This window comes from Protopterus annectens, chromosome 1.part2 (genome assembly GCF_019279795.1).
Source record: "Protopterus annectens isolate FY-2018-M chromosome 1.part2, PAN1.0, whole genome shotgun sequence".
In the NCBI taxonomy this organism is placed as follows: Eukaryota; Metazoa; Chordata; order Ceratodontiformes; family Protopteridae; genus Protopterus; species Protopterus annectens.
This window is the reverse complement of record NC_056727.1, coordinates 601,383,097-601,410,205: the sequence shown is the minus strand read 5'-3', so window position 1 is coordinate 601,410,205 and position 27,109 is coordinate 601,383,097. Positions and strand designations below refer to the sequence as shown.

General features: G+C 38.5%; 1 protein-coding gene across 1 annotated transcript in view; it reads right to left on the bottom strand.

The window, feature by feature from the left end:
- Positions 1-6,623: 6,623 nt before the first annotated feature.
- The window catches only part of LOC122790428 (cytochrome P450 1B1), a 71,086-nt gene continuing 50,600 nt past the window's right edge, over positions 6,624-27,109 (bottom strand). The window contains exon 3 of the mRNA XM_044057964.1: positions 6,624-12,593. Within this exon, the coding sequence (XP_043913899.1) occupies positions 12,002-12,593 (592 nt within the window). The 3' untranslated portion in view covers positions 6,624-12,001. The remainder of the gene's footprint in view (positions 12,594-27,109) is intronic.

Here is a 27,109-nt window from a genome sequence, read left to right as displayed (position 1 = left end):
TTCATTCCACAAGGAAAATGATATACGCTATAGTCGAACTTGAACCGTGAATGCCTTTTCGTTAGGCGGATGCCCTAACCACTACACTATTGTTGTTCTGCTACATTTATATGTATACCCATGGTTCATAGTTACCAGAACACACACCTCATCACTTCACTTACACAGCATGCATCCATTTTCCTGTTGGGAAAACCGCACTACTACACATGCGCCATTCCCTATTCCCTACTGCTCTGGACCCTTGCCGCATGTTGACTCACTCCGAGGATATTCAGACCTGCAAAGCCTATAGTCCTGGCACATACATGTGTTTGATTGTCAGGGTGTTCATGTGGTCATCCGGGTTTAGGCTTGTCCGACTGGGGACCGGGACTGCTCTGTACCTAGTTGAAAGTCAGACTTAGCACGGGGAGATCGTTCATTCCACTTTTAGCAACCTACCTGTGGTTAGGGATGCAGAGGTGTGCTCACCTATGGCCATCCTGATATATAACAGCACTAAATATTACAGGGATTTCCGCTGCTGTTTCCTTTCACATTCGTTATGACTGCTATATTGTGACCATGTTCATTCTTCATATCTACATACATATATATATATATATATATATATATATATATATGTCTGTGTGTGTGTGTGTATATATATATATATATATATATATAGGTCTGTACATGCACATGCATATACACCTATATGCTTATTTACATTTCCCATACCATTGAATCACCGCCACTTACCGTCGCGCATACTCGCTTGCATACCTGCTTATGTCTAGGGTTGCCACCTTTTCAAATGGCCAAAGTGGGGCATTTTTGGGACACACATCAGATTTTCCAGGCCGACACATACCCACAATCAGTGCAAAGGATAGAACTTTACTTATTTGCCTAAATGAAAGCTTATTCTTGTAGCAGTTTAGTTGCTTATTCTGTTTTTTGTAACATTTAAGTATTTTGCATACAGAAATAACTGTTTTATGCAACTGTTACATGAAATATGGGACATAAGTATTTCCTACAATTACAGGACATTTGCCATTGTATTATTTTTGGTCAGGACACAACTGCCCATAAAGGGACTGTCCCTCACAAATTGGGACAGGTGGTAACCCTACTTCCATCTGCTTTAAAGCACCTTAATCACCCTGTATCCGACTGTCACTATGCAAATGTGTAAGGTATATATTCCCAATAATGCATGTGGGGAGACATGCATCAGGGTCAGGTGTTTAATCCTGGGTCATAGGTTCTGCAGGACTGGCTGGAGGCTGAGCAGTCCTGTGGACAACTACTGCTCATACAACTTGTGTCCAGATGTATACAGGACTGGACATCGTGTCGTGACACCAAGTCTAATGTTTAGAACAGATACTTATCCCATGAGGGATATCCAAAAATTGTGGGGACCGATGACCTCGATTCCTTTGGCTTTACAAAAATAAGATAGGGTTATACATGCAAGGGATACATAGTTTGCAATCCTGAGACTGCCTAGGGTGAGACTGCCTACTAGATATGAGTAAGGGTCACTATGTGCAAATATTGCTGCACCTATCTAGCAGCCTGAGCATGGGTGGTTTTGTTAGATGTTCAGGAAGGGGGGGTGTGCTGTAAAGGGTATGATGGGTATTCAATTATGTATCCAGGTGTATTGGGGTTGGATGGCTCAGTTCAGGCCAGATCACTATGTGGGTATGTGCTGGTAATGTTTCTGTACATGTATAGTGCAATTTTTAATGTTCATATGTTTGTGGGATTGTATTGCGGATGTGAATATTTCTTCTTTGGATATCTTCCTGATTCACCCACTGCTCCCTCGTACACCTCCAGTTCACCTATTGTGCATCCAACCCAGTCTCCCCTTGGCAAATTATCACATTACCTGTCACCCCCCACCCCCATATTCCACAGACACCATCCATCCCTTCTCTGGTTGATGGCCCATGGCACAGTCAACAGAACACATTGCGTACACTACATATCTCTGGTACCAATATGGTTGTGAGGACTACCCTAGCATTTCTGATCATCCACATGCTGTACTTCACGCACATAGGTACACACAAATACTTATCTTTCATGACATGGTAGGTAGACCTGGGTAATACCCGTTCATCTATGGGCCATCCTGACAAGGATGACTTGGAATGCGAATGGGCAGATATTGGGTGAATGCTCTGACCATTGTTAGGGTTGCCACCTTTTCATATGACCAGGATGGGACATTTTTGGGACACACATCAGAGTTTATAGGCCAACACATACCCATGGTCAATACAAAGGATAGTACTTTAGTTTTATGCCTAAATATAAGTTTTTATTGTTGTAGAGGTGTAGTTGCTTATTCTGTTTCGTTTACTTGCTTATTTTGTTTCTTGTAACATTTAGGTATTTTATATACGGAAATAAGTATTGTATGGGACTATTACATAAAATATGGGACATAATTATGTCCTACAATTGCAGGACATTTGACATTTATAATGGTTTTGGTATGGACACAACTGCCTAGAGAGTGACTGTCCCTCACAATGTAGGACAGGTGGTAACCCTAACCATTGGGCTAGGCTTAGCAATTGGCGAGGCTCTAACACGATGCATTTCACTTCTACTTGGTATAACTATCGACACTACAATGGAATACGGGCACGGGGTTTTAAATATTATTTGTTCGGGGGACGGGGACTCAATATTCAGCTACATGCCTTTGTGTTTACTTTTTATTTTGGTGTTCGCAAAACTGTCTTGTATGCTTTGCATACATTCCAGTATCCACGGACACTGACAGGAGTGATTACTATTAGAGGCAGGCCGTACTAGTCAGCATTTTAGGTTGCGCGTATGCAGCCGACATGTTCACGCCTCCGTGCAGCACTTGGACATGCCCCCTGCACTCATGCAGGTTTCCTATGCACGTGGCCGTTATGGCAGCGCGCCTTCAATAATATGCATGTGGTGATGCTGCGCCATCTCTACGTCGCACGGTTGGTGCAAGGTTAACGCCATCCTTGTGCCGAGCTTCATGAATCCCGGGGATAGAGTTTCCTAAAATGGGAACTACGTTTGGGGTTCCTAAAGTGAAAAAGGTGGATGTTTTATTCCTGTTAGGCCCATTGTGGCAGCATCAGAAAGTTTAACAGAGGGAATTTCTGTGTTTTTAGATACAATCTCTAACTTTTGTACAACATTTAAATAGTTATTTAAAAGATTGTTAGGACTTCTTGGCCAAATTACATAACTATCAGTATTCTGGAGATGGGAATATTATGTTTGCATGAAAATTTTTCTTTCTAAATTCACAGCTTTAACAATGAGGTTTATTAATACCATATTCCCTGTTGTTAGAACTGGTACTGGATAATAATAACTTTATTTTTAGTTACAGATATTATAATCAATTGCTTGGGAGTGGTTATGGGTAGCCCCCTCCTTTACCATCTTGGTTCTTGGCTGGTAGGTAACTACTTATTTAAGTATAGTTAGAGCACTAGTGTAAGTATGTAAAAAATATTTGCAGATGATATATGGAATCAGGATGAAAGGGATTTAGGGATTTCTGTGACCGAACTTAATAATGCTACTTTTTTTTTGCAATTTACTATTGGTAGTATGGGAAATAATGTTTTTTTGTATATTGAAGTTGTGATGTTGAAAGATCAAAAAAATGTTTATAAGTAAGACACATAGAAGGAATCTTTTTGTTAAGAGTTAGCTTCATTATTGCAATAATCATCCATGTTTTATGAAAGCCAAATATCCCAGAGGTAAATGAGTCTCCAGGTAAACATTAGATGATAGTAAATGTATGTTGGAACTTGATTTTATAATTCAATTATTTTTGAGAAAGAGGTTAGAATATTAATTTGTTTTATAAATGGCAAATGAAGTGATTTTGGTTAAGAAGACACATTTTCACCTAATTTTAATACCTGGATTACCTGATAAGCAGGTGGTCTTGTCTTCCTTTCTTATTATATCTAATCCATACACAGAGAGTTGGTCTACTTATTGCAAGCTCCCCCAAGTAATGTGATACCTATCCACCATTGTATTGCACCACATCTGTGCAGACTTTGAATTGATTAGTACTGCCTTGGAATTTTTCAAAGGTAAATGCATCGTTGTCTCGAGTTGAAAGTACAGCATAACAGAACCCTTAGCTTGTGACACTGACATCATTCTGACATGCTATTACCAAAGGGAATCCTCTAGGATGTATTACAATTTTATTGGCTACATGAGCACAATGAGATAAAGGCAATCTACTCTGTTCTCTGCCTTGCACTGAAAAGTCAATGAATCTTTTCATATTAGCTCTGCCTAGACTGATGAGGTAACACAGGGCAAACATTATGTAGTCTTATTCAGCCTAATACACATGGTTAGATGTTCTAAATCAGTGTAATAAACAACATTGTTGGCACTGTGGTACATCGAGTGCATTGCATGTGAATGTGCAATGTTTTGTCATGTTGAAAAGCTGAATACTGGATGCAATGTCCAGTGTTCGACTGTACTACTTTTATGTGTGATATAAATAGACTGATAAAAAATGCTGCACGTTTAGAAGAGCTGCTAGTTGATGGCACCAACATCCTCAGAACTAAGCCATAACCATGAAAACTCGACAGAGACAACCAACCCAATAGACCTAATGAGTACATTTATTTCAAATCACATGCATTACAGTACTATGCATTACTAGCCAAATAAAATACCAGTGGTAACCATACTGTGTTCATTAAAGGGAAACTATGATGTATGCAGAAGAGTTTGTCATACACATGCTTGCTAATGGCTCTTAATTTTATTCATGGCAAGGATAATTTATATCTTTTTTCTTTTTTTGGTAACCTTCACAAGGCATAGAAAACAATATAGAGGCCCTGATGTGGTTTACTACATTCTATGTACAATATGCAGCCTAGAGATGCATTATATAGTGGTATACTGGGTCTATATTAGAACATCAAAGTTTCAAAACTTTGAATGTTCTAATATCGAACCCTATTCAACGAAATCTAAAAATATTGAAGCAACAAAAAATCGAATTTTTTCCTAGGGAAATAATTTGGTTGTCCGTTTCTGTTGCTTTGGTATTTTCAGCGCTGTGGTGGAAAGTTACGGGTCAGGTTCAGGTAAGTGTGCGATTGAGTGCGGGTTATGTTAGTTAGGGTTAGGTTGCGGGTTAGGTATGTGTGCGATTGTATGGACGTGAGGGTTAGGGCGGGTTAGGTGAGTTAGGGTTAGGGTACGGGTCAGGTCAGTGTCCCTTTGTGTGGATGTGAGGGTTAGGACAGGGTAGGTGAGTTAGGGTTAGGGCGCGGGTGAGGTGAGTGTGCGACCGTGACGGACCTTAGGGTTAGGGTTTGGGTTAAGGTAAGTGGATAGTTAGTGGTGTGCATATAGTTTAGTGTAGGGTTAGGTGTAAGATTTTAAGTCTATGTGTGTGGATTGCTGTTTGTTTGGTGTGCTTGTGTTGTGTGTATGTGTTTTGGGACAGCAAATTTATTCCCTAGGAAAACATTTGCTGTTCTGTATGTTCGATGTTTTCAGCTTTCGCTGAATAGGGTTCGATATTAGAACATTCAAAGTTTTGAAACTTTGATGTTCTAATATAGACCCGGTATAGTGATACATTTTATTAAGGAATAGAGATACACTTTATAGAGAAGCAAAGAATTGTACAGAGGTGTGGAGATACATTGTACAGGGGTGTAAAGACACTGATTGCATTGAGAAGAAGAAGAAGAGATGTGCTGTATAGGGGTGTGGCAATACATTTTATTGAGTAATAGAGATACACTATATATAGAGACAGGCACTTTTTCCCAGGGATGTGGACATACATGCAGACACATTGTACAAGGGTGTAGAGATATACATTTTATAGAGAAGTAGAACTATATTACATAGAGGTGTGGAGATACATTTTACTGAGGAACGCAGATACATTGTATAGAGAGAAAGAACTACCTTGTATAGAGATCTGGAGATACATTATACAGGGGTGTGGAAATACATTGTATGGTGGGGGTGCATATACACCGTACAGAAATCTGGAGATACATTATACAGGGGTGTGGTGATACATTGCATATTGGTGTGCATATACACTGTACAGAGGTCTGGAGATACATTGTGCAGGGGTGTGGAAACACATTGTATGGTGGTGTGCAGATACACTGCATAGAACAGTGGATATGCATGCTGTATATCACTACCATGTGATACTCTGTCATGGCCTGCCTCCTGGTGAATAGTAACAAATGACCTATTATCTAACATGGACATGCTTTGTTAAATGTACACTGAAATAGCTCTGTTCTGATTTCAGATGTCACGTAAGTGCCATATTGTTCCTTAAGGTACCATTTGGTAATACATATTAACTAACTGTACATGTCAAACTGCATTTAGGTAGGCTGACATATGACTCTCCTCCCACAAAAAATTTTCCCAACATACTTGTGCTCTGCCCTTTCAGTAGTTTCACCATGAAAACTGAAATATGAAATGCATCACGATCGCTTTCTAAAGATTATGAGACAGACACACATAATGCACTATCATTTAGGACCAATACTTTTTTTTAACTTTACATAATCATTGTACACTATTTTATTAAAAATGAAACAACTTCTACATTTAATTATGGAAAGTCACATTTTTTACAGATTGAAAAAGCACAGAATATGCATAACAGTATATTATAATAGTTCACAGATGTATGCTAAGTTCTGGAGCCTGTGTCCATGTCAGCACCTGAGACTACTCTGTTCTGCAACAGATATATTTATTTTGCAGAATAAGAAGAGGAAACTCTCAAATAAGTATGTCCATTTGACTGAACAACAGGTTAAAAGTGCATTGATACTTAAAAATGTATAAAATACAGAATGTATTTACACTGACGAACAGGCCGCATTTTTTATAAAAGCAGCCATACAATTATAAATATAATGCGATAATACAAGTTAAATAAGCAGGCCACTGATACATAATTACTTCTTCAGATGCAGTAGTAAACATGGTTCATTTCACAGTGCTAATACATACAGCAATAACAGATGTTTTAAAATGCGTGGCTAACAAATCACCATGGAAGTGTAAATGCAATAATTCTGAACTGTTAGCATGCCTAGTGATTTCTAATAATATAAATTTCTGTTTTTAGGTCTGATGGAGAAGACAAGCAAAGGTAAATGATGTGGCGTGTAAAACCTATTAGAGGTAATGATAGAATCCATAATCTGTCATAGCACTTGCCTATATTACATGTTTTGCATGGACTATTCTTGTTAGTGTAACAATACACTATTCACTAAGCACATAAAAAAAAAAAAAAGCTTTAAGAAACCACAAATTTGTTTAAATCCTGGTCCGGTCTCTGACACAGAGAATCTATGGCTAAATAATAATAAGGGAACAGTGCATTTATTACTTATGGCGGTACAATGACTGACGTATGTTTTGAGTTTCCTTGCTTTCAGAGGTAATGAGACAGCCTTGTAACCATAAGTATTGCTTCAGGAAAGTAGAGTTATGGGTGCCCTGTCTAATAACACATCAGCACATACATGCACATGTCCGTGCAAGTCTATCCTTTAGTATACCTCTATAATTCCAACTAGGTTAAGCTTCCTCTAAATAAAATAAGGCAATACTCTTCTACACTCTGTAGTACTGTTAAATTATTTAGAAAAATGCCTTAAGTTTGTACCACAGAAACAATATTTAAAACATAAGGGGAACTCAACTTATAGGACAGATATCCAAAAATTCAACTAACAATAATCCCTATTGCAATGCAGCTGTTGTCTGTTTTCCAGATATTTTTTTTTTGGTTCAGATTCAGTTTCCAGTTATTTAAATAAATTTATAAATGAGGTAGTAAATAAAATAATTGCAAGAATTTCAGAACGGATTCTTAAACTGTTCCCCATGAAAAATGTAATATGAACACAGTACTATGTTTGACAATGGCATTATGTCTTGTACGTAAAGTCATTTATAAATGGCAGTGCAGTATTAACAAAATGGCAGGTATATTGCAGTATCTGCATTAAAGTGTATTTCAGATTATTCATTGCATATGGGCTATTCGATACCTGTGCAGTGAAACTCCAATCTATTTATTTTAGATAGTTTACAAGTACAGTATGTGCGTTGGTGCACATACTATAACTGTTAGCTAAAGAAAAGGTCCTTGAAGTGAAGCAATGTTTTTTGTATTTGCATGGCTTCATTAATTTTATAATAGTAGTTATGGTTGTCTTGAAACTATTTATTTTTGTACACCTGTCTATTAAACTCTCATATAACTGGGACGCTACTCAAATAGCTGAATGCAGAGCAACAATGCCCTTACTTCAGATATATTCTGAGTATGGAGTAAAACTGATGTTCTATCTAGGTTTAGCAAAGTGAATGTATAATTTAGAACAGAATAAGTACTAAGAAAACAAATATGAGAACATAAACATATCCTTATAAATAAGAGAAAATAAACATATCCTTTACAAATCTAACATGAAGAGTTTTAGCAGCAAAGTGTCCAAATGTTTGTAGGTGTTATATTTTGCACAGAAAAGGTCCAGAGGTAATTACTGGTTTCCCAGTACACTCATTATCTCCTTTTGCTTGTAAAATTGACATCTGTACTTTACCCCTCCACATTTCACTATTCTTATCCCATTTCCCAATACTCAAAACTCACACAGGAATGTCATCGTATTATACATGGTCATAACAAATGGAATTAATGAAGGCATACAAAATGGAAGCTCAGAGTTTCATCAGGTGTCACATACATTTATGTGGAGAGAGACTATAAGAAATTAAGGAAGATCAGCACTAAGAAATCATACCAAAATGAAGGGCTGGTAGCATTTGGAACTAGGTACCAAACAATACTTACATTGCAAACTGGGACCACTGTATTTAAGTTTCATAGGACAAAAAAAGTTCTGATGCACTCATTAGCATAGCAAGTACATACTTTTGTGTTGTCTAAATTCAGACATTCAGTAGTCTGTAAGTCTGCTAAACTAACTTATCTTGCTTCATCCAAGGATTCCACACTATTTCCTCAACACCACATTTCTATAAAAGCAAGTCCACTGAATGCAAAGTAGTTGATTTGCCTATATATATATATATATATATATATATATATATATATATATATATATATATTTTTTTTTGTCCAGGGTGAGGCTTTTCCCCATGTTAATGGGTTCATAGGTAAATACTAGGCAATAAATCTGTAGACTATTACATGTCTAGCCAATAACTGGACTGTAACCAAGGGTGAGATTCAAACCTGTCCTTTGTGTCTGTGAGGTAAACACCTTGACCATCAAGGCAAAATCCACCCTCCCTTAATCCCAGACATAATACAATTAACTCTGTGATCACTGCAACTCAAGAAAAGGTATAAAATCCCTCAAGTAGTGATCCTGTTTGATAAAAGTATGTTATGCAGAAATACCTAGATAAGCACTTAGCCTTCATGCTTTGGTAATCTTCCCCACTCTACCCAGTTGGTATTGCCATTAATGACAATTTACACTGCAATAGCAAGATGCAAAACTCAACAATGAAGACAGCTGAAACTGAAAAAGTCCTAAAGAAAGGAATGATGGTCAATACTGACTAACGTTACAAGCACAACAGAAAAAAAAATGTTGCATCTTACAGAAAGACACTAAGTACCTGTAACAGACAAGCATATTGTTGGGGAAAGTGAACTCTGTCACTCCTGTTCTATCCTGAACCTTATATATTTTCAAGATGAGATCACAATAATCCAAGAAGAGTGTTTTAATAAGACAGGAAGTAACATCATTAAGTAAGCATGCCTTGTGGTTAACCAGACTCTAGCCCAGGTATTCACAGACACACCTCACAGATGTATACATGCATCTGTCAGAGTGTGTCTTGAGTATGACTGCGGAGTGCCACATTTCATGAATGTGGAACAGTGTAGTCTGCAATGGCGTCAAAAGCCATTCTGTTTTCACGAACATAACACAAGAGTGCCTATTACCCTACCGTGGTTTGAGTGCTCTTGTGCTCAGGATGCAGGGAAGCACTGTGCAGCATGACAGCATTACACAGCACAGCGCAGCAGTGACAGTTCTGTATGACATCTTGTACCTTATTAAGTAATTATATGTAGGTGCTAAGTAAGGTTACTATGTAACTACATTACACAGCACAGCGCAGCAGTGACAAGCAGCTCAGTAAGGTATCTTGTACCTTACTAAGTAATTATATATAGGTACTAAGTAAGATTACTGTGTAACTACATGTAGCCACTAAGCAAGGTACAACATACCTTACTGAACTGCCTGTCACTGTTGTACTGTGGTCTGCTGTCATGCCTTCAGCAGTTCTTAAAATAGTTCTCTTCTTGGCCATGCTGATAGACTGGTGGTAATTACCACACAATGGTAATGAGGTGATGACTATCCCATGAGTTCCCACTGATGGGAGATAAGCAGTATCACTGTGTATGTGTGTGGGGGGGGGGTGGCAATTACATTGCATTAGGAGGTTTACCTGCAATGTAAGGAATGCTGTTGTGGGTAAAAACATTCCTACCGTACTACTGATTTTTTTTTTAAGTTTGTTTGTTAGTATGATGATAATGCATTACTCGGTTATGTTTGCTCAACTACATATTAGCAGGGGAGAGGGATCATAGTGACACTATCTATAGCACCATCAGATTGTATACAGATGGATTCCTGTTGGCCACTCCAGTAGGACCAGTTTGTACTCTGAAAGATTTTATTTTATGAATGGCATACATATAGTGAAGGGGGGGGGGTTGTATAATTACTCCCATGCAGTACAATGTCTACATAATGGTGTAAGACAACATACAATATCTTACACCATTGTGGTTCTACTTTCATGAATCACAATAAGTCTCGGTATGCCAGTTTCTGGAGCACCAAGCTTGCTCCATGGTGCAAATGTTCATAAATAGTATCCTAGATGCATTACTGTCCACCCCTGTAGTTTCCATCCATGTATATTAGGGATATCTTTTTAAAAAAAACCAGACATTTTTTAGTTAGGCACACTTTGAATTTGGGGTTTTAAGTTCTGCATTATAGAATATTTTTCTTTCAAGATTCCATAATGCTAATACCAACATATGTGACTAGTATGGAAAATATCATCTCATAAAGTTAAGAGAAAACAAATGTCTAAGCCAATAGTATGCTGCAAGCCTACCTTTTTTATAGGCTTTTGGTGCTGGCTGTTCACCTTTAATGTCACTCTGTAAATAAACAAATTCACAGAATAAAAGGTTACAAAACTTCTTTGGTGGTAATCAGTTCTTAAATTGACTTACATGACAGTATGGGGTGAAACAAAGACTGTAGCACACCACACATGGGATGCTTTGTTCCCTATACTTTCCTCTAACTAAATATATTAACTTTAACATTACTAAACACAAGATAAGTTAAATATAGTTAAGAATGCCTATATTTAGTTTTATAACTATATCTGGGATTTTCAGCCATGCTAAAAGTTCACAAAGTGGCTTTTTTCTAGTTCAGTTTATAACAAAATGAGCTGCAACAAACTGATAAACTGTCAAATATAATCAGGTTCAATGTGCCATTTAAAATAATTTATTACATCGCTAAACAGTTTTGGCACTAATATATTAACAAGCTTACAGCCTTCATGCCTAGTGAATTACTTGTTATAAAGTAGCTTAAAGCACAGTTCCGTATTTTCCCATCTGTATCACATACAAACTAAATATACATCAGTGCATTCCAGCAAGATACATACATAAACTTTTCTTTTACAAATTTGATTCTCAAAGTATTAACTTTCTTGGTTTGTTTAAATTCCTTCCATGAAAGTGCATTGTTTCAAAGCTCAAACTGTTGGCTGGCATGGACTTTATTCCAGCATTAGCTTATTATTAGTCTCCTGCAGTTCCACAGTTGGCCTCTCACCACTACGAGTTCATGAGTTCATCTGATTCGAGTTCCTCAACAGCAGAATTCAGTAAGTTCATATCGCTACGGAGAGCCACATTGACCGTGTATTGTTTTGGCTTAGTTGTCAAGCCATAGTTAAAATGAAATTCCGTGTCCTCAGCTGGATTTGCCGTAAAGTTACACTGCTGGGCCAGGATTGTGGTAAAGAGGAAAAGCTGCATCTTAGACAACTCTTCTCCAATACATCGGCGCTTTCCCACTGAGAATATGAGCACGCTGCTTGCAAGATCTTTATTTATAGATCCAGACTCATCCAAAAATCTTAAGGGATCAAACTTTTCTGGGTTGGGCCATTTGACGGGATCGTGATTAACAGACCACTGGTTGACAAATACCACTGTGTTTTTAGGAATATAATATTGATCTAAATAGGTGTCACCTGTGGTAGCATGGGGGATGGTTAGTGGCACAAAACTGCTGAAACGCATAAATTCATACAAGAAGGCTGAAACATAAGGTAGATTTGGTTGATCTTCCATGCAGGGCAAACGATCTCTGCCAACAACCTTATCAACTTGTTCTTGAATCTTAGTTTGGACATCTGGAAACCTAATTAGTAAAGAAAAGAAAAAATTATTGACTTTTAAAGCTGACAAGAGCTAGACAGTAAATCCAGCATACATCTATATATGTGTGTGTGTGTGTGTGTGTGTGTGTGTGTGTGTGTGTGTGTGTGTGTGTGTGTTGAAAATTAAAATAATGCAATGAGAAGATTGCAAGCAGGGTAAGTCGAGCACCATAAAAAAGAGGCACATTGAACAAAGTTTATCCCAACTTGCAAGGACACATGAACAACTATTAAGATGGGATCAGAAGGGGAACAAGTTCAGGTGTACAATTACGTGGTTCTTGACATTTCTGGCTTGCAATCTGCTCGTCACATTATTTTTATGCTTAGAATTTTCATGATCACTAACTCCAAAGCAAATCCACACAAACAGACACACATGTATACATATATACATATATACATATATACTCTGATTTATATAATGAAAACAATGGACCTCAATATACACACCCGCATGTATATAGATAGATAGATAGATAGATAGATAGATAGACAGATATAGACATATATTTATATATTTATATAAAGACTGAATGCACATAACACTAATTATTAAAAATACTTGATCACAAAACAATGAACGCTTCTTTCTCCCTAAACAACACTTTATCTAAAAACCCCAGCTACAAAATCTAGATCAAGTGTGGTCTTGGTAGTGGTGCTCTTAGGGAAAGGAATTTTAGTAACTTGATATGTAGGATCAGGGTTAGGAATGGGGGGTGGTTAGGGCTAAGGTTAGCACACATGAGTAAGATGGGCAGAGGGAACTTTGCATCCCTGCCCACCTTACACGTGTGCTGACCATAACCTTGACCCTACACATTATGTTACTAAATATCCTTTCCCTAACAGTACTACTACAGGAAACAAAAGGGCATGGAAGACACACCCAACACCAAACTTGAGCAACACTAACAATATCTCCTTATCTAAACCTTAATCCTACCTGACCTGCAAACACTTGCACATTCATTTTCCTGACCACTCCTACTTACTCACACTATTTAAAACTTTAATTCAACATTTTTAGATTCTCAGAAGTATGCATTTAGTCATTTGTGCATTGTTCATAGGTTCATAGGTGTGTACTAGGCTAATGGCCTTGGAGCCTTTACAAGCTTAGCCCATAGGATTACCCTGGCATAGTGCCACCCAACCTTAGTTCCCAGTGCCTATATCGAGTAGCACCACTGGAGTGATTCCCCAGGGTAAATTTTCCATTTCCCATCCACTCATCAAGATTTCTCTTGAAGAGGGCCAGTGAGGTGCTCTGTTTGACATGAATGGGAAGTCTATTCCATAGCATGGGCAGTCTCTGGGTTATGAACCTGTTCCTCCAGCACATTCTGTTGATTGTGGTAATGAGGTTGAGGTCTGTGGAGCATGTGGTGCAGAGGGATTGGGATTTCTTTAGATGTAGCATTTCTAACAGAGCTGGGTCAGACATGGCTTTGTAAGTCAAGCAGAGATCGCCTTTAAGCAGGCGATATGAGACAGAATAGTTGGAGTTTTTTTAGTCTTTTCATATAGGACAAGTGTTTAAGGCCTAGGATCCTCTTTGTGAGGTACTTTTGTGGCCTCTCCAGTTGTTGCAGGTGTCTAGTGAGGTACATACCAAATGGGGCATTTTAATCAATGATTGGCCTAATGAGGGAAGGGTAGAGGGAGACAATGACATCTTTATTCCTGGATGCAAAACCCTTAGTAAAGTGATGTGCCACATAGAAGGACTTTCTGACCACAGTGGCAATGTGGTGGTCAAAAGAGAGGCTGCTGTCAACCTGTGTTCCCAGATCTCTTATAACTCCTGTGTTCAGTGGACTACCATTGATATGGTAATTCATGGAAACTGGGTTTTTCCCAAAGGGGATGATGACACATGTTTTGGCATTGAGCTTAAGGCCATGGTTCTGACACCAGTCATTGGTCTCAATGAGGTCTTTCTGTAGGATGTCAATGTGAAGATAGGTAAAGGCTGCCAGCCTAGCCAGATAGAATTTTGCAGATAATTCTGTCATTTGTAAATATTAATGTAAGCCACAGGCATGTTCTCTTAAATGTGAGAAGACTGCATTGGATATTGAACTACAAAAATATAACAACAGTGCACTCTACCATAAGAAAGCTAAGTCAAGCATTTCCTGACCATCTTTGATATCAAAATTCGGAGTCAATATGTCTGGATGAAGGAATTCTGCCTATTGTTTTGTGGCCAGAGTTAATGGCTAGAATTTGCATGTATAAATGTCCTTTATTGCTCTGGTTTCTGACCAGGTGTAAAGAATGTAAATGTAGTTTCTGTTATTCTGGAAACACAAGAGAAGTGTGAGGAATGATGTCATGTGAAGCAGCTCTGTGTTATCAATTTAAAGAGAGAGAATCAGAGAGCTTGGAACATTTTGTCTTGAGAACATCCAACATCACCAGCACTGTTTTGCTCTATATATAAGTTTTTTAGAACTGTGTTTTCTCTTAGATATAGCTAGGAAATAGAAATATTAGACTAGTTTGTTTTTCTGTGATGTCAGAACTTTTCTACAATATTATTTTAAGTATTTCTCTGTGATCTCTGAACTCTTGACTAGCACTGTGTAGTAAGAAGTACTGTCTTGTGTTGTTATTATTTATTATTAAATATTTTTAAACCTTTCAACTGTTGCTGTTTTGTGTAGAAATAATTTAAGGTCTGAGTACATTGCATGTATATTGTGATACTGTACCAAGTCACTCTAATAAGCCTTGATTGTTCAGTCACACTTACCATTTGGATAATAATATTGCACAGTAATAATTGGACACCCTTTCAGAAGGGACTTTGAGTAGCTGATATTAGTGGGTGGTGGCAGCTGGCACTACCTTTTAGACTGGGCAGAAAAAGGGCACAGCTGGAGAACCTGTGCCAGCCTTTCACAGGAGTGTCTGTGTAGTTGTATATAACTATCTCAAAGTGTGTGTGTGTCAGCTACTTGGGCAGGGACATGAAGCACTGGTTGGACAGAGAGGGTGCTGGAGGTTTTAGCTTGCCCACTAGGCTGAGATCTGGACCTTATAGCTGTGCCAGTGGGGAGACTTATTGGGGACCTGGAGAGAAAGGGAGAAACCAGCCCCAGACTGACTGTGATCTCTGTGTGCTCTTAAGGGAAATTGTACTTTACTGTGTGTGTATTTATTATCCTTTCCCTATGTGGATGCCCCTCACTGGTGTTAGTGGTGAGGATTCAGGGTCCTTGATTGCTGGGCCAGTGCATGGGTGTCACGGTCACCATCAATTGGGGAGTTAATAATGGCTCCCAACTTGCAATCATCTGTGAACTTTGTCAGCCAGAGTCCCTTTGTGTTGGCTTGGCCTTCTGAAAAGTAGATACCAAACAAGAGAGGACCCAGGACTGATCCCTGTGGGACTACACTCGTGACTGGTCGGCAGTCTGACTTGGAGTCAGCTACTTTCACACTGTGGGTTCTATCTGTGAGCCAGTTTGCAACCCACCTAGTAATATAGGGGTTGCTGCCTAGCTTAATGAGTTTTTCTATGATTCCTGAGTGAGGAATGGTATCAAAGGCCTTGGCCAGATCAAGGTAGGCTGCATGAACCACCTTGCCTTCATCCACAACTCTGGTGACTGACTCAAAGAAGTCAACCAAGTTGAGCAGGCATGTTCTACCCTTCACTAAACCAAACTGTGTGGGATCCAGAGTTTGGAGATTCTCTATATCCTTGTTTATTAGGTCTATGATGATGCGTTCCATAGCTTTGCATATCACACTTGTCAGGCTAATGGGGCAATAGTTCTGAGGGTCTGTAGTCACTCCTCCTTTTTGGAGAGATGTGACTATAGCAGTGTGCCATTTGGTAGGGACAAAGCCTGAGGTGAGGTTGTGATTGAATAGGGCACACAGGTGAAGTGCCAGTTCACTCTTTAGTTCATGTAGAACACAGCCGGGGATATTGTCAGGTCCCATAGAAGCTGTATTCTTGGCATAAGACAGTGCTGTTTTAACCTGTGCAGCAGTACTGCTGGGTGCCTGGCAATCTACTGGTATTGTGATTGGTCATTTGGGGGGAGGGGTAAAGTTGACAATGAATCTGTCGGTCAGTATATGGGCAATATCTGTTGGCTCAGCATAGAAGGTACCATTGTGCAGTAGCTCAGAGCAAATCTGGGCATTGCCGTGGAGATTCTTTACATAACTATAGAAGGTCTTGTGGTTGTCTTTACTATCTGCTTAAATTCTATTTTCATAGCTAGCTTTAGACCAGCAGATTGGCTTCCTTTTTCGGAGGAGAGCATCTTGGCTTGGTTCTGTTGGGTATGGTGAGATCCATGCATTTGTGTACATATTCATACAGTGCATTGGTGTATGATTTGATGGTCATGCAACTATTGTCCATTTGCATGGGTGCCGTGAAGTTAGTCACCTCTGTTTTTAGGAGCCCAAAGTTAGCTTTGGAGAAGCTTTTCATGGTGGGTGTGGATTTCCAAGGTGATTAGTTTGTGTTCAGAGCTAACCAGGGAGGAGCTGACTACTGGTGTAGAGCAATGGTCACCCATGTTAGTAATGACCAGGTCAAGGATGCTGCTACCTCTAGTGGAGGTAAGAATGAGCTGGTCCAGGGCATTGGAATTAATGAATTCCAGGAAACAATAAGCAAGTGTATTGGTACATGAGTGGTTTTCCCAGTTAATGGAGGGGAAGTTGAAGTCTCCCAGTATGAGAGTGTTAGGTTGGACCCTAATATTCTCCATGGTGCTTAGGAATGTGGAGTGTAAGTCTTTGAACATGGTTGGGGACCTATAACAGGCTACAACCTGAATCGCTGACCTACCCAATGTTAGCTGCACCTGAAGTATCTCTGATGCATTATGTTGGGCTACCAGTCTGGAGGTGTGCACATCCTTTATGACTATGGAAACACCACTGCCTTTGGAGCTTTGGTCCAAGTTCTGGGGACAAAAGGTGTGGAATAAGTTATAGTCTAGTAGTGCAGGAGTACTTTCTGCTGCCTTGAACCAGGCCTCTGTTACAGCACAAATGTTGATATTCAAATGTCGATGTTCTCCATTTTTAAGGAGTGCTTCAAGTGAGTGCATTTTGAGATTTAGACTTCTAGTGTTGAGCAGCATGACCTTCAGATTGCATTTGTTTGTAGCTGTTATGGTGGTAATTTGGTCTTTGGAACACCACCTAAAAAAAGGCACTATAGGGGTGGCAAGAGCCTTGACCAGTATCCAGAAGCCCAGGGGTGACAGATGCAGGCCATCTCTGGCAAAGCATTTAGGTCTATCAATCATGCCATCCTAGACAGATACTGGAGCCCCTTAGAATGACATCAGAAACTTAGCCAATTGTTGAAATCAGTCATTTTCTGCTTGTACTATGGTATCATTCTGGGTGATGGTAGGATGCTGCTCAGGGCTAGGATCATACCTACCTGGGCTACATAATCCAAGAGCTCCTCCATGTCTCTTTTCATGTAGTCCAGGGAGGAACGTCTCAGGTCATTCACACCCATATGTACAATGACAGAGTCATATTTGTACCTGTTGTTGAGGGACCTGAGTCCATGCGTTATGTGGCAGATCCTGGCACCTGACAGGCAGGTGACTGTTACTTTCTCCTTATTCAACCTAGTGAGTGGGACATCAGTGTGCCTCACTATTGAGTCACCTATGACTAGTGTGCTGGGCATGCTGTTTTGACTTAGGGGCTTTGAGTGGCACACTGTTTAGGAGAGTTATGTGTCTCGTGATTAGTGCTGTGTTGTGGTGGTCGAATGCATTTCTGCCGTGGATGTCTCTGCTGTTTGGGTAGATTTTTATTGAGAGCCTCTGTGAAGGTGGGTGTGTGGTTTGTATTTTTATGTGAAGACAGTGCTGGTGTGTGTTCTGGAGGGCTATGTTTTCCATGTGGTGTGATGCAAGTGTTGACCTTCTCCTCTTGACCAGCTATTCCGGTCTTGGTGGAGAGTGCGTGGCTTCCAATTTAGATATATAAGTGGATTTCTCACAAGTCTGAGTGTTGGGAGGTAAGAGGAGATGGTTGTCATTGTACATGAGGCAGTTGCTACATTCCCTCAGGATGCCCAAGTTCACCAGGTTAATAGGAGAAAGCACAGGGAACTGACCTTTAGACATGCCTGGAGGGGTGGGCATTAATAATAAGTACTGAAGCTGTTTTCTTGTAGAATCTTTAGTGCTGTAGCACTTTTGTCTGCTGCAATAATTGCTACAAGAAGTCTGGTATGGTAAAGTGCTACACTAATAAGCCAGTAAAAGTGCAGGAGAGGAGAGAACTAGCAGATCTAAGGGAAAAATTGAAGAGCAGACTTTGGCACTTCTAAGAAGCTTACAAACAGTCCTGGATACAGCAAATCTGTATCTGGACTAGACTAGTTATAGGAAAGGTGGGAAACAAGCTCAAACACAGGCTTTTAAACCAGAAAGTTGAAAGTGATGGAAAATCTGCCCAAACAGACAATAAACTACAAATTCTGGGCCAGAAACCACTCTTCTTGTGGTAGATAGGCTACCTAGTGCTTGCCACACCCACTGATAAGCTAGAAGGCTTCCCTCCAACACAGAAAGGCTTGAGGGGCTCAGAAGCTTACAAAGAGTCCTGGATACAGCAAATTTGTGTCTGGACTAGACTAATTACAGGAAAGACGGGAAAAGCACAAACGTGGGCTTTTAGACCAGAAAGTTGAAGGAGATGGAAAAAACTGCCCAAACAGCCAATAAACTATAATTTTTGGGCCAGAGACCACTCCTCTTGTGGTAGATAGGCTATCTAGTGCTTACCACTCCCACTGATAAGCTAGAAGGCTTCCCTCCGACACAGGAAGGCTTGTGGGGATCAGAAGCTTAAAAACAGTCCTGGATACAGCAAATCTGTGTCTGGACTAGACTAGCTACTGAAAAGCAGGAAACAAGTGCAAGAGTGGGCTTTTAAACCAGAAAGTTGAAAAATATGTAAAATCTGCCCAAACAGCCAATAAACTACAATTTCTGGGCCAGAAACCACTCCTCTTGTGGTAGATAGGCTACCTAGTGCTTACCACTCCCTTTTACTTTTAACACTTCAAAACCTTTCTGTATTTTAAGGTTTCTATATTTTTAATTATAATCATAATCTGTATGTATGGTAGTTTTGAATTATATATATATATATATATATATATATATATATATATATATATATATATGTGTGTGTGTGTGTGTGTGTGTGTGTGTATGTGGAGAGAGAGAAAGAGATAGATAGATGGTGTTTATTGCTGAGTGGTATATTAAAATTAACTGGAAATGGCATAAAAGAATATAATTAATATTGCTGCAAACACTGTGTATAAAACTGTTGTGATGTTTTTTGTAAAGAAATTTGTTGCCTTATTTCTCAAGAAATTAATAAAACCTTACTCTGTTAGTTGCATAATATTTCATGGGATTTCCATTAATGAAGATAATCAATTATGTCAGCCAGTTCAGAGTTGTTGCCCCTCTCTGTTAAGGGAATTTATGCTTAAAGTAGCATTTCAGGGTGAAACACTATACAGAAAGGGTAAACATGGAGGAAGATATCAGAATAAATCTGGAAATATTTCCAACACATGGAAATCCAGAAGAGTTGCAGAGAAGCTTATATATATATATATATATATATATATATATGTATATATATATATATATATATATATATATATATATATATATAGATCTAGGATGTTTGATCAAAAGATCAAATGTCCGAATCCATTTAGGACAAGCATACTTAGCAAAAGTGCTTTTCACCGAAGAAGCACTTTCACGTAAGTATACCTGCTGCTGAGGCCGTACTACGGTGAGGATAGGGAAGGAGAATATTAAAGTAGTGGGGTTGGGGGTGCAGGTGGGCAAAGCCCCCCTGCAGGAACATTAATGTAGTGTTTTTTTTTTTATACTAACACACTTTAACAAAAGCGCTTTCTCGATGAAAGAGCTTTCGTTAAAGTGTGCTCAGTGGTTATGGATTCGGACGTTTGATCTTTCGATCAAATGTTCTAGATCTGTATATATATATATATATATATATATATATATATATATATATATATATATATATATGTTTTTATATATATATATATATATATATATATATATATATATATATATATAGGGTTTACAAGTTTGAATCACTAAAGACTGAACTTAAATGATCGAACTGTAATACTTCGAAGGTAAAAAAAAACATGTGAAGTGTAAAACAAAAAAAAAAAATTGCTCTATGCAGGTGGCAAGATCTACACCCTTTATGTTCAATTTCCCCAATGGAAATGCCATTCACATAATTTCAAACTTTTAATGGTTCGATCACTTGAGTTCGATGCTAAGAGATTCAAACTATTAAAAGTTCGATGATGTGATATAGACCCTATATATATATATATATATATATATATATATATATATATATATATATATATATATATATATATATATATATATATATATATATATATATATATATATATATATATATATATATATATATAAAAATATAGATTATATATATAGGGATCTACTTTACAAGCTCAAAGTTTCAAAATTCAAACTGCAAATGGTTAAGATCGTAAGATCAAAGTACTGAAACTTCAAAATTGTAATAAAAAAATTAAGACAAAAACATTATTTTACATTTTTGCAGGGGGGAAAAGTCCCTCTGCACCCCCACTCCCCCTGCTAAATAAATATACCAACTCCAAGATCACACTACAGTGAGGAAAATGGTAAATTTCCCATTCCACTCTATACGGTGATCTCTATTCAAAACTTCGATCTTATGGTCTCGACCGTTTGCAGTTTGAAGGTTTGAAACTTCAAGCTTGTGAAGGGAATACACACACACACACACACACACACACACACACACACACACACACACACAAACCATGGACCCATGAATTGTCACATGGGTGGCAGTACACTGAACACTGGAGGTGTGGTGAGTGACTTGGGGACACAGGTGGACAGTGGTCTCTCCTTTGATAGCCATGTTGCCACAATAGTCGGAAAGTCCTTTTGTGTGGCACACCTCATCACTAAGGGCTTTTCGTCCAGAAAAGGGGAGGTCATTGTCCCACTGTACTCATCCCTCATTGGGCCCATTGTAGAGTGCGGTGTTCCATTTGGCATGTGCCTCACGGGACATATGCAACAGCTGGAAAGGCTGCAGAAATAAGCTATTTAATAAGTTTTTGTACTGTATATTCTCTAAATGAATGAGCAGTCTTGAATTGGAAGTCAGCCAGGTCAGAGTTCCTTTGTTTCTTTCCTTAGTATTGTGACATAAAGCAGAGATTGTGGATTATTTCCCTACAAATAAAGCTATAGGCTTTTCCCCTTCATCTCTTTCATCCCCTGTAAAAAGGCATGTAGAATGGTTCAAAAGATACCATGGCATATTTAAGCAACGCTCAATGGTGAGAGCATGCGGTACTTACCCACTGGTGCTTCAGTTAGATCATAATGATAAAGTCAAAGTGGGTGGTGGTCCAACAAAATTAGATGTGAATAAACACTGATCAGTACTTTTATATGGACTACATTTTATTTATTTATATGTGTATATACACATGTATTAATCTAGCCTTTTTAGTTTATGTCTTTTAGGTTTTGTGTTTTACATTTAATGGATTAACACAGTATTGAAAGATAATTCCTACAGTCGTTTTTACTTGTGTGATTTTACGTGTGTGTGTGTGTGTGTGTGTGTGTGTGTGTGTGTGTGTGTGTGTGTGTGTGTGTGTGTGTGTGTGTGTGTGTGTGTGTGTGTGTGTGTGTGTGTGTGTGTGTGTGTGTGTGCTTGCGATATGGCTACTGCTGGGGTGTTATTCCCACTCAGTAATGTTATTTTAAGAATAGCAGTATATTTCCCCTCCATGTGTATTAAGCTCTTTTCTGCACTTTTTTTATATGAGTTCTTGTGTATTTGCATAACATCATTTATATAATACAAGCAATCAGCTTTTTGCTCATTCCCCTAATTATGGGAGTGGATTAGTGTTATTATTATTATTACTCTTGTTTGGGTTGACTGCTATGGATATTAACTTAGGTGTAATGTGCTTATTTTGAGATGGGAGAACACAGGGAGTGTCTGATGGAGGAACAAACAAGAACACATGTTTTAGAGTGTACGTGTTGAAGTCCATCTCAAAAAGTCAAATTTCTGTTAGCTTTTCCCAACACAATGAACTTTTTTACTGATGTTTTTTTAGTTTTCCTTTTATTATGTGTCTATATTAAGTTGGAGGGAAACATTTATTGTCATTTTTTGAACTGCTGTGAAAGTACAGTTGTGTAAATAAACTTACCATAACAGTAGGTGTTTGAATGGTCACTGCTGCAGTTGCCTTTGCATCCTGCCAAGGATATAACAACTGGCCAGTTTCCAAAATTTCAGGGCACCTTCCATATACCCAAATTGTCTGCCAGCTGAAGCTGAGCTGACTAAAACACAAGTTTGTGTGCCAAGCCCTTTAGAGCTTTCCTGCCAACAGAGAGAGGGAGGCTGAGGCCTGAAAGGCCAGTGCTGGGAAGAATAAAAAATAAGTAACATACCCTGGCATAAACAACACAACAAAAACAAGGTGGATGGATGGGAAGGACCAACAACTGCAGCAGTGATCATTCAAACATCTATTATTACAGTATCTTTACATACACATCTGTACTATGTCCATCACATTGATCACTGCTGCAATGGCCTAAACTATATGGGGAGATTATCATAGCCTACTGCATTTGAAGATGGGAGGAGAAAGGTCCTGGAGTCCCTTGAGAATGGTCCTAGCAAAGCATGACCTAGACCTAAGGAAACAATTCAAGCTTATAGTACTTAGTAAAAGTTTGTATAGGGGACCAAGTAGCAGCTTCTAGAATCCTTCTAGAATCCAACCCTTTCCAAAAATGGCATAAATGAAGCTATGACCCTGGTAGAGTGTGCCTTGATCCTGCCCAGAATAGTTTTGTTGTGTGAGTATAAAAGATGGTAATTGCCTCAGACAACCATGGAAATAGTATGTCTTAACACAGGCTGTCCCTTCTTACCTTCACAAGAAAGGAGCAATTATTCTGAATATATGAAATATTTATTTCTGTCAAGATAGTAGTTAAGTTGTGGCAGGACTAGCTACCTGGCAATGTAAACTTTGGTTCTAGATGATTGTCACTGTTGAAGTAATAACCCAATTCCATGTGCAAAAATTGGAAAAAAGGGGTTGTGCATGGATGGATCCAAAGTTTGGAGTGTCCTTTTTCCCTTCATTTTTAGGTTCTGGAAAGAAAGTGGGGAGATGGATAGTTTGGCTTAAATTAAACTCTGATTGCACTTTATGCTTAAAAGAAAGATTAGTTCTCAAAGACATCCTGTCCCTGTGGAAAAATAAGATAGGGTTAACTCTCCATTTGAGCTTGCTACTTAGGTAGCCTTCTTGCAGAGGTCAGAGCTATGAGTAAAACTGTTTTCCATGTTAAGAACCTCAAGTTAAACAGGTTAGCTTTTCCAAATGAAGCAAGCGTTAACTTTTCTAACATGTAATTAAAATCCAAATGAGAGGTCGCATGTTTTCTCGGGGGCCTCTTATACAAGACTCCTTTCAAAAGCATTTTGTCATGAGAATGCATTGAAGGATCCATGGGCAGACATGCTGAAATGGCTAAAACTAACATTGATAATGGAGTAAGAAAGGTCATAGAATAGTAGCTTACAGAAATATTGTAAAACCAGAGAACAACTGGCCCTGAACAGATGCTGGTTGTGTTGTAGCACCAACTATTTTTTTATTTATTGACATTTGTTGACTGAGAAAGTTTGACTGGGTCAGAAGCCCATTTTCATGGAGGCCTGGGGAGAAAGGCTTCACAAATGTACAAAAATTTGACAATTAAGAGTTGTGTGTACACTTTTCACGCTATTAGAGACAATTACATTTTAACTTTAATACATTATTACATACAGTTGCAGAAATAATGCAATTTAATAAGTAAATAGAGTAACAGTTTACTGTCAAGTCTATCTAGATTATGAGGTGGGATTATATTTGTAAGAAGGTGCATTCAGTAGTATGACCTATATAGTTAAGAGATAAGAGTAGAGCATGTTAGTTTTAGGGAGAGGAACAAGGACAGGTATGAGTGTTTAGAAAGTGATTTTTTTAGGGTGAGTTTGAAGGTCTTAAAGGAGTCCAAGACAGTAATATTTGATTGCAGAGTATTCCTTTGTTTTGCAATAGCAAAGGATTAGAGGCTTTGACCAGCTCTTTTGTTGGGTTTATATACATCTAAAAGCTGTTTATTAGTATAGTTGAGATTTTTGGATGGGGTATATAGCTGTAGGATATGATTTAGTGCCAGGCAGCTGTCTGGATTATATATTTTTATGTGCTTGAGTTAGTTGTACCAGACTGAGGTAATGGGGAAAGTCTAGCCAGTTTAATTCATTGAGGGCAGAGCAGTGATGTGTGCAATAAGATAAGCCAGTTGCAAATCTAGCAATTTTATAGTAGCATGATTGTAGCTTGTTTTTAGAGTAGTGTGGAGATTAGTGAAGACAGGGGACCCATATAAGACAGAAGGGAGCAAGAAGGTACTGGCAAGTGTTTTTTGGTGGAGATGTACATGAAATGTGTGTGTCTATACCGCTGACCAAGCTTAAATGTGTGCTTCCAATGGTATTTAGTATATGATGTTCAAAGGAGAGATTATCATAAATGGTGATACCCAATAAATTAGCTTGAGTTATGATTTCTGTTTCTGTATTGTTTTGTGGGTATATTTTAAAGTCATGGAGCAGAGGTTTTTGGGATGAACAACAGCAGTTTGGTCTTATTGGGATTAAGTAATAATTGCGCATTGCTTAACCAGGTCTCAATGAAAGTGAAGGTATCTTGAGTTGTTTTTAGGCGATGTTGGAGGTTATTGGAGGAGGAAATAATGGTGGAATCATCAGCATATTGGATGAGTGCACTTTGAAGGGAGGCAGTATGGAGATTATTAATGAAAATATTGAAAAGCAGGGGTCCAAGAATGTAACCCTGGGGGATGCCGGTTTTATTTACCAGCTATTGTGACAGATTATTTTGCCATTGGACACATTGTTCTCTATTTGTTAAGTAGTTGGCAAACCATTTTAGAGTGGATGCAGAGCATCCTACTGTAGTTAATTGCTGTAGTAATTTGTGATGTGATACTTTATCAAAGGCCTTCGATAGATCCAGTAGGATTGCAGAAGTTAGTTATCCAGAATCCCAAGGCTTTGTTTATAGTATCAGTGAATGACATAAGGGCAGTGGATGTGCTGTGTGCTTGCAAAAACCATGTTGGGTGGGAGCAATGAGATTGTTTTCAGTGAGATGTTTCATTAGTTGCAAATAAATAAACTTATATAGTACTTTAGATAAAGGGGAGAGGATATAGATGGGTTTGTAGTTTGTCAGCTCATTGTTTTTTACCCTTATGTAAGGGTGTTACAGCAGACTTTTTTTCAAAGTTGAGGAACTTCAGATTCAGTGATAGATCTATTAATCATTATGCTGACAGGGTAGGCTATAGCATCTGCTGTGAGTTTTAGGTATTCAGAAGGGAGGTTGTCTGAGGAGAGGGAGCAGGGTTTTAATTTGAGAAGAAGCTTATGTATTAGAGAGGTGGGAACAGGTTGCGGACAGAAAGTAGGAGCTGCTGAGATAGTTCGGATGGTTCCTTGATTAGGGTGGTTAGTAGTGTTGGTATTACTATTTAGTGAATCAGATGGGAGTTGATTTAGCATTGAGGTGGAGTTTGTATTTATTGTAGTATGGTTTACTAGTTTAAGTATACTTTCTATGAAATGGGAGTTAAAGAGGTTGGCTATTTCAGGTGCTGGAGAAGGGTTTTGAGTGGACCCTGGAGTCAGCAGTGCTGAGATAGATTTCAAGAATATTTGGGGGTTATTGTTTTGATTGGTTAGTAGCTGAGATAAGTAACTCTTTTTGTCAGCAATAACTAATTTTTGGGATCTATTCTGTAACTGTTTGTATAAAAGTAGGCTGGTGTCATTTTTATTTGTATACCATTTTTTCCAAGCTAGGTCCCTAGTTAGCATTACTTATTTTGTGGCCTTAATGAGCCAAGCTGCATAATTTATTTTTGTTCTTTTGGTACAGAGTGGGGCTATGCTATTAAGGGTATCTACGGAGACTTTGGTAAAGTAGGAAATGGCATCAGCCAGTGGCAGAGTTTTTAAAGGGGACCAGTTCAGTTTTTTAAGATGTTATTGAGTGCTTGTTGATTGAATTTGGTTAGATGTCTTGTAGTTTTGTACATATGGACTTTAGACTCTTGAGGAAGGGTTCTATAGGTATAAGCTGGTAGATGGTTGCTTAGAGTATTTGGGAGTGTACTAGAATTAGAGTATTTGTGGGATTCTGATACTAAGATCCCATCTAAGGCTGCACCTAGTCGATTATTATTTTGCATTTTGGTAG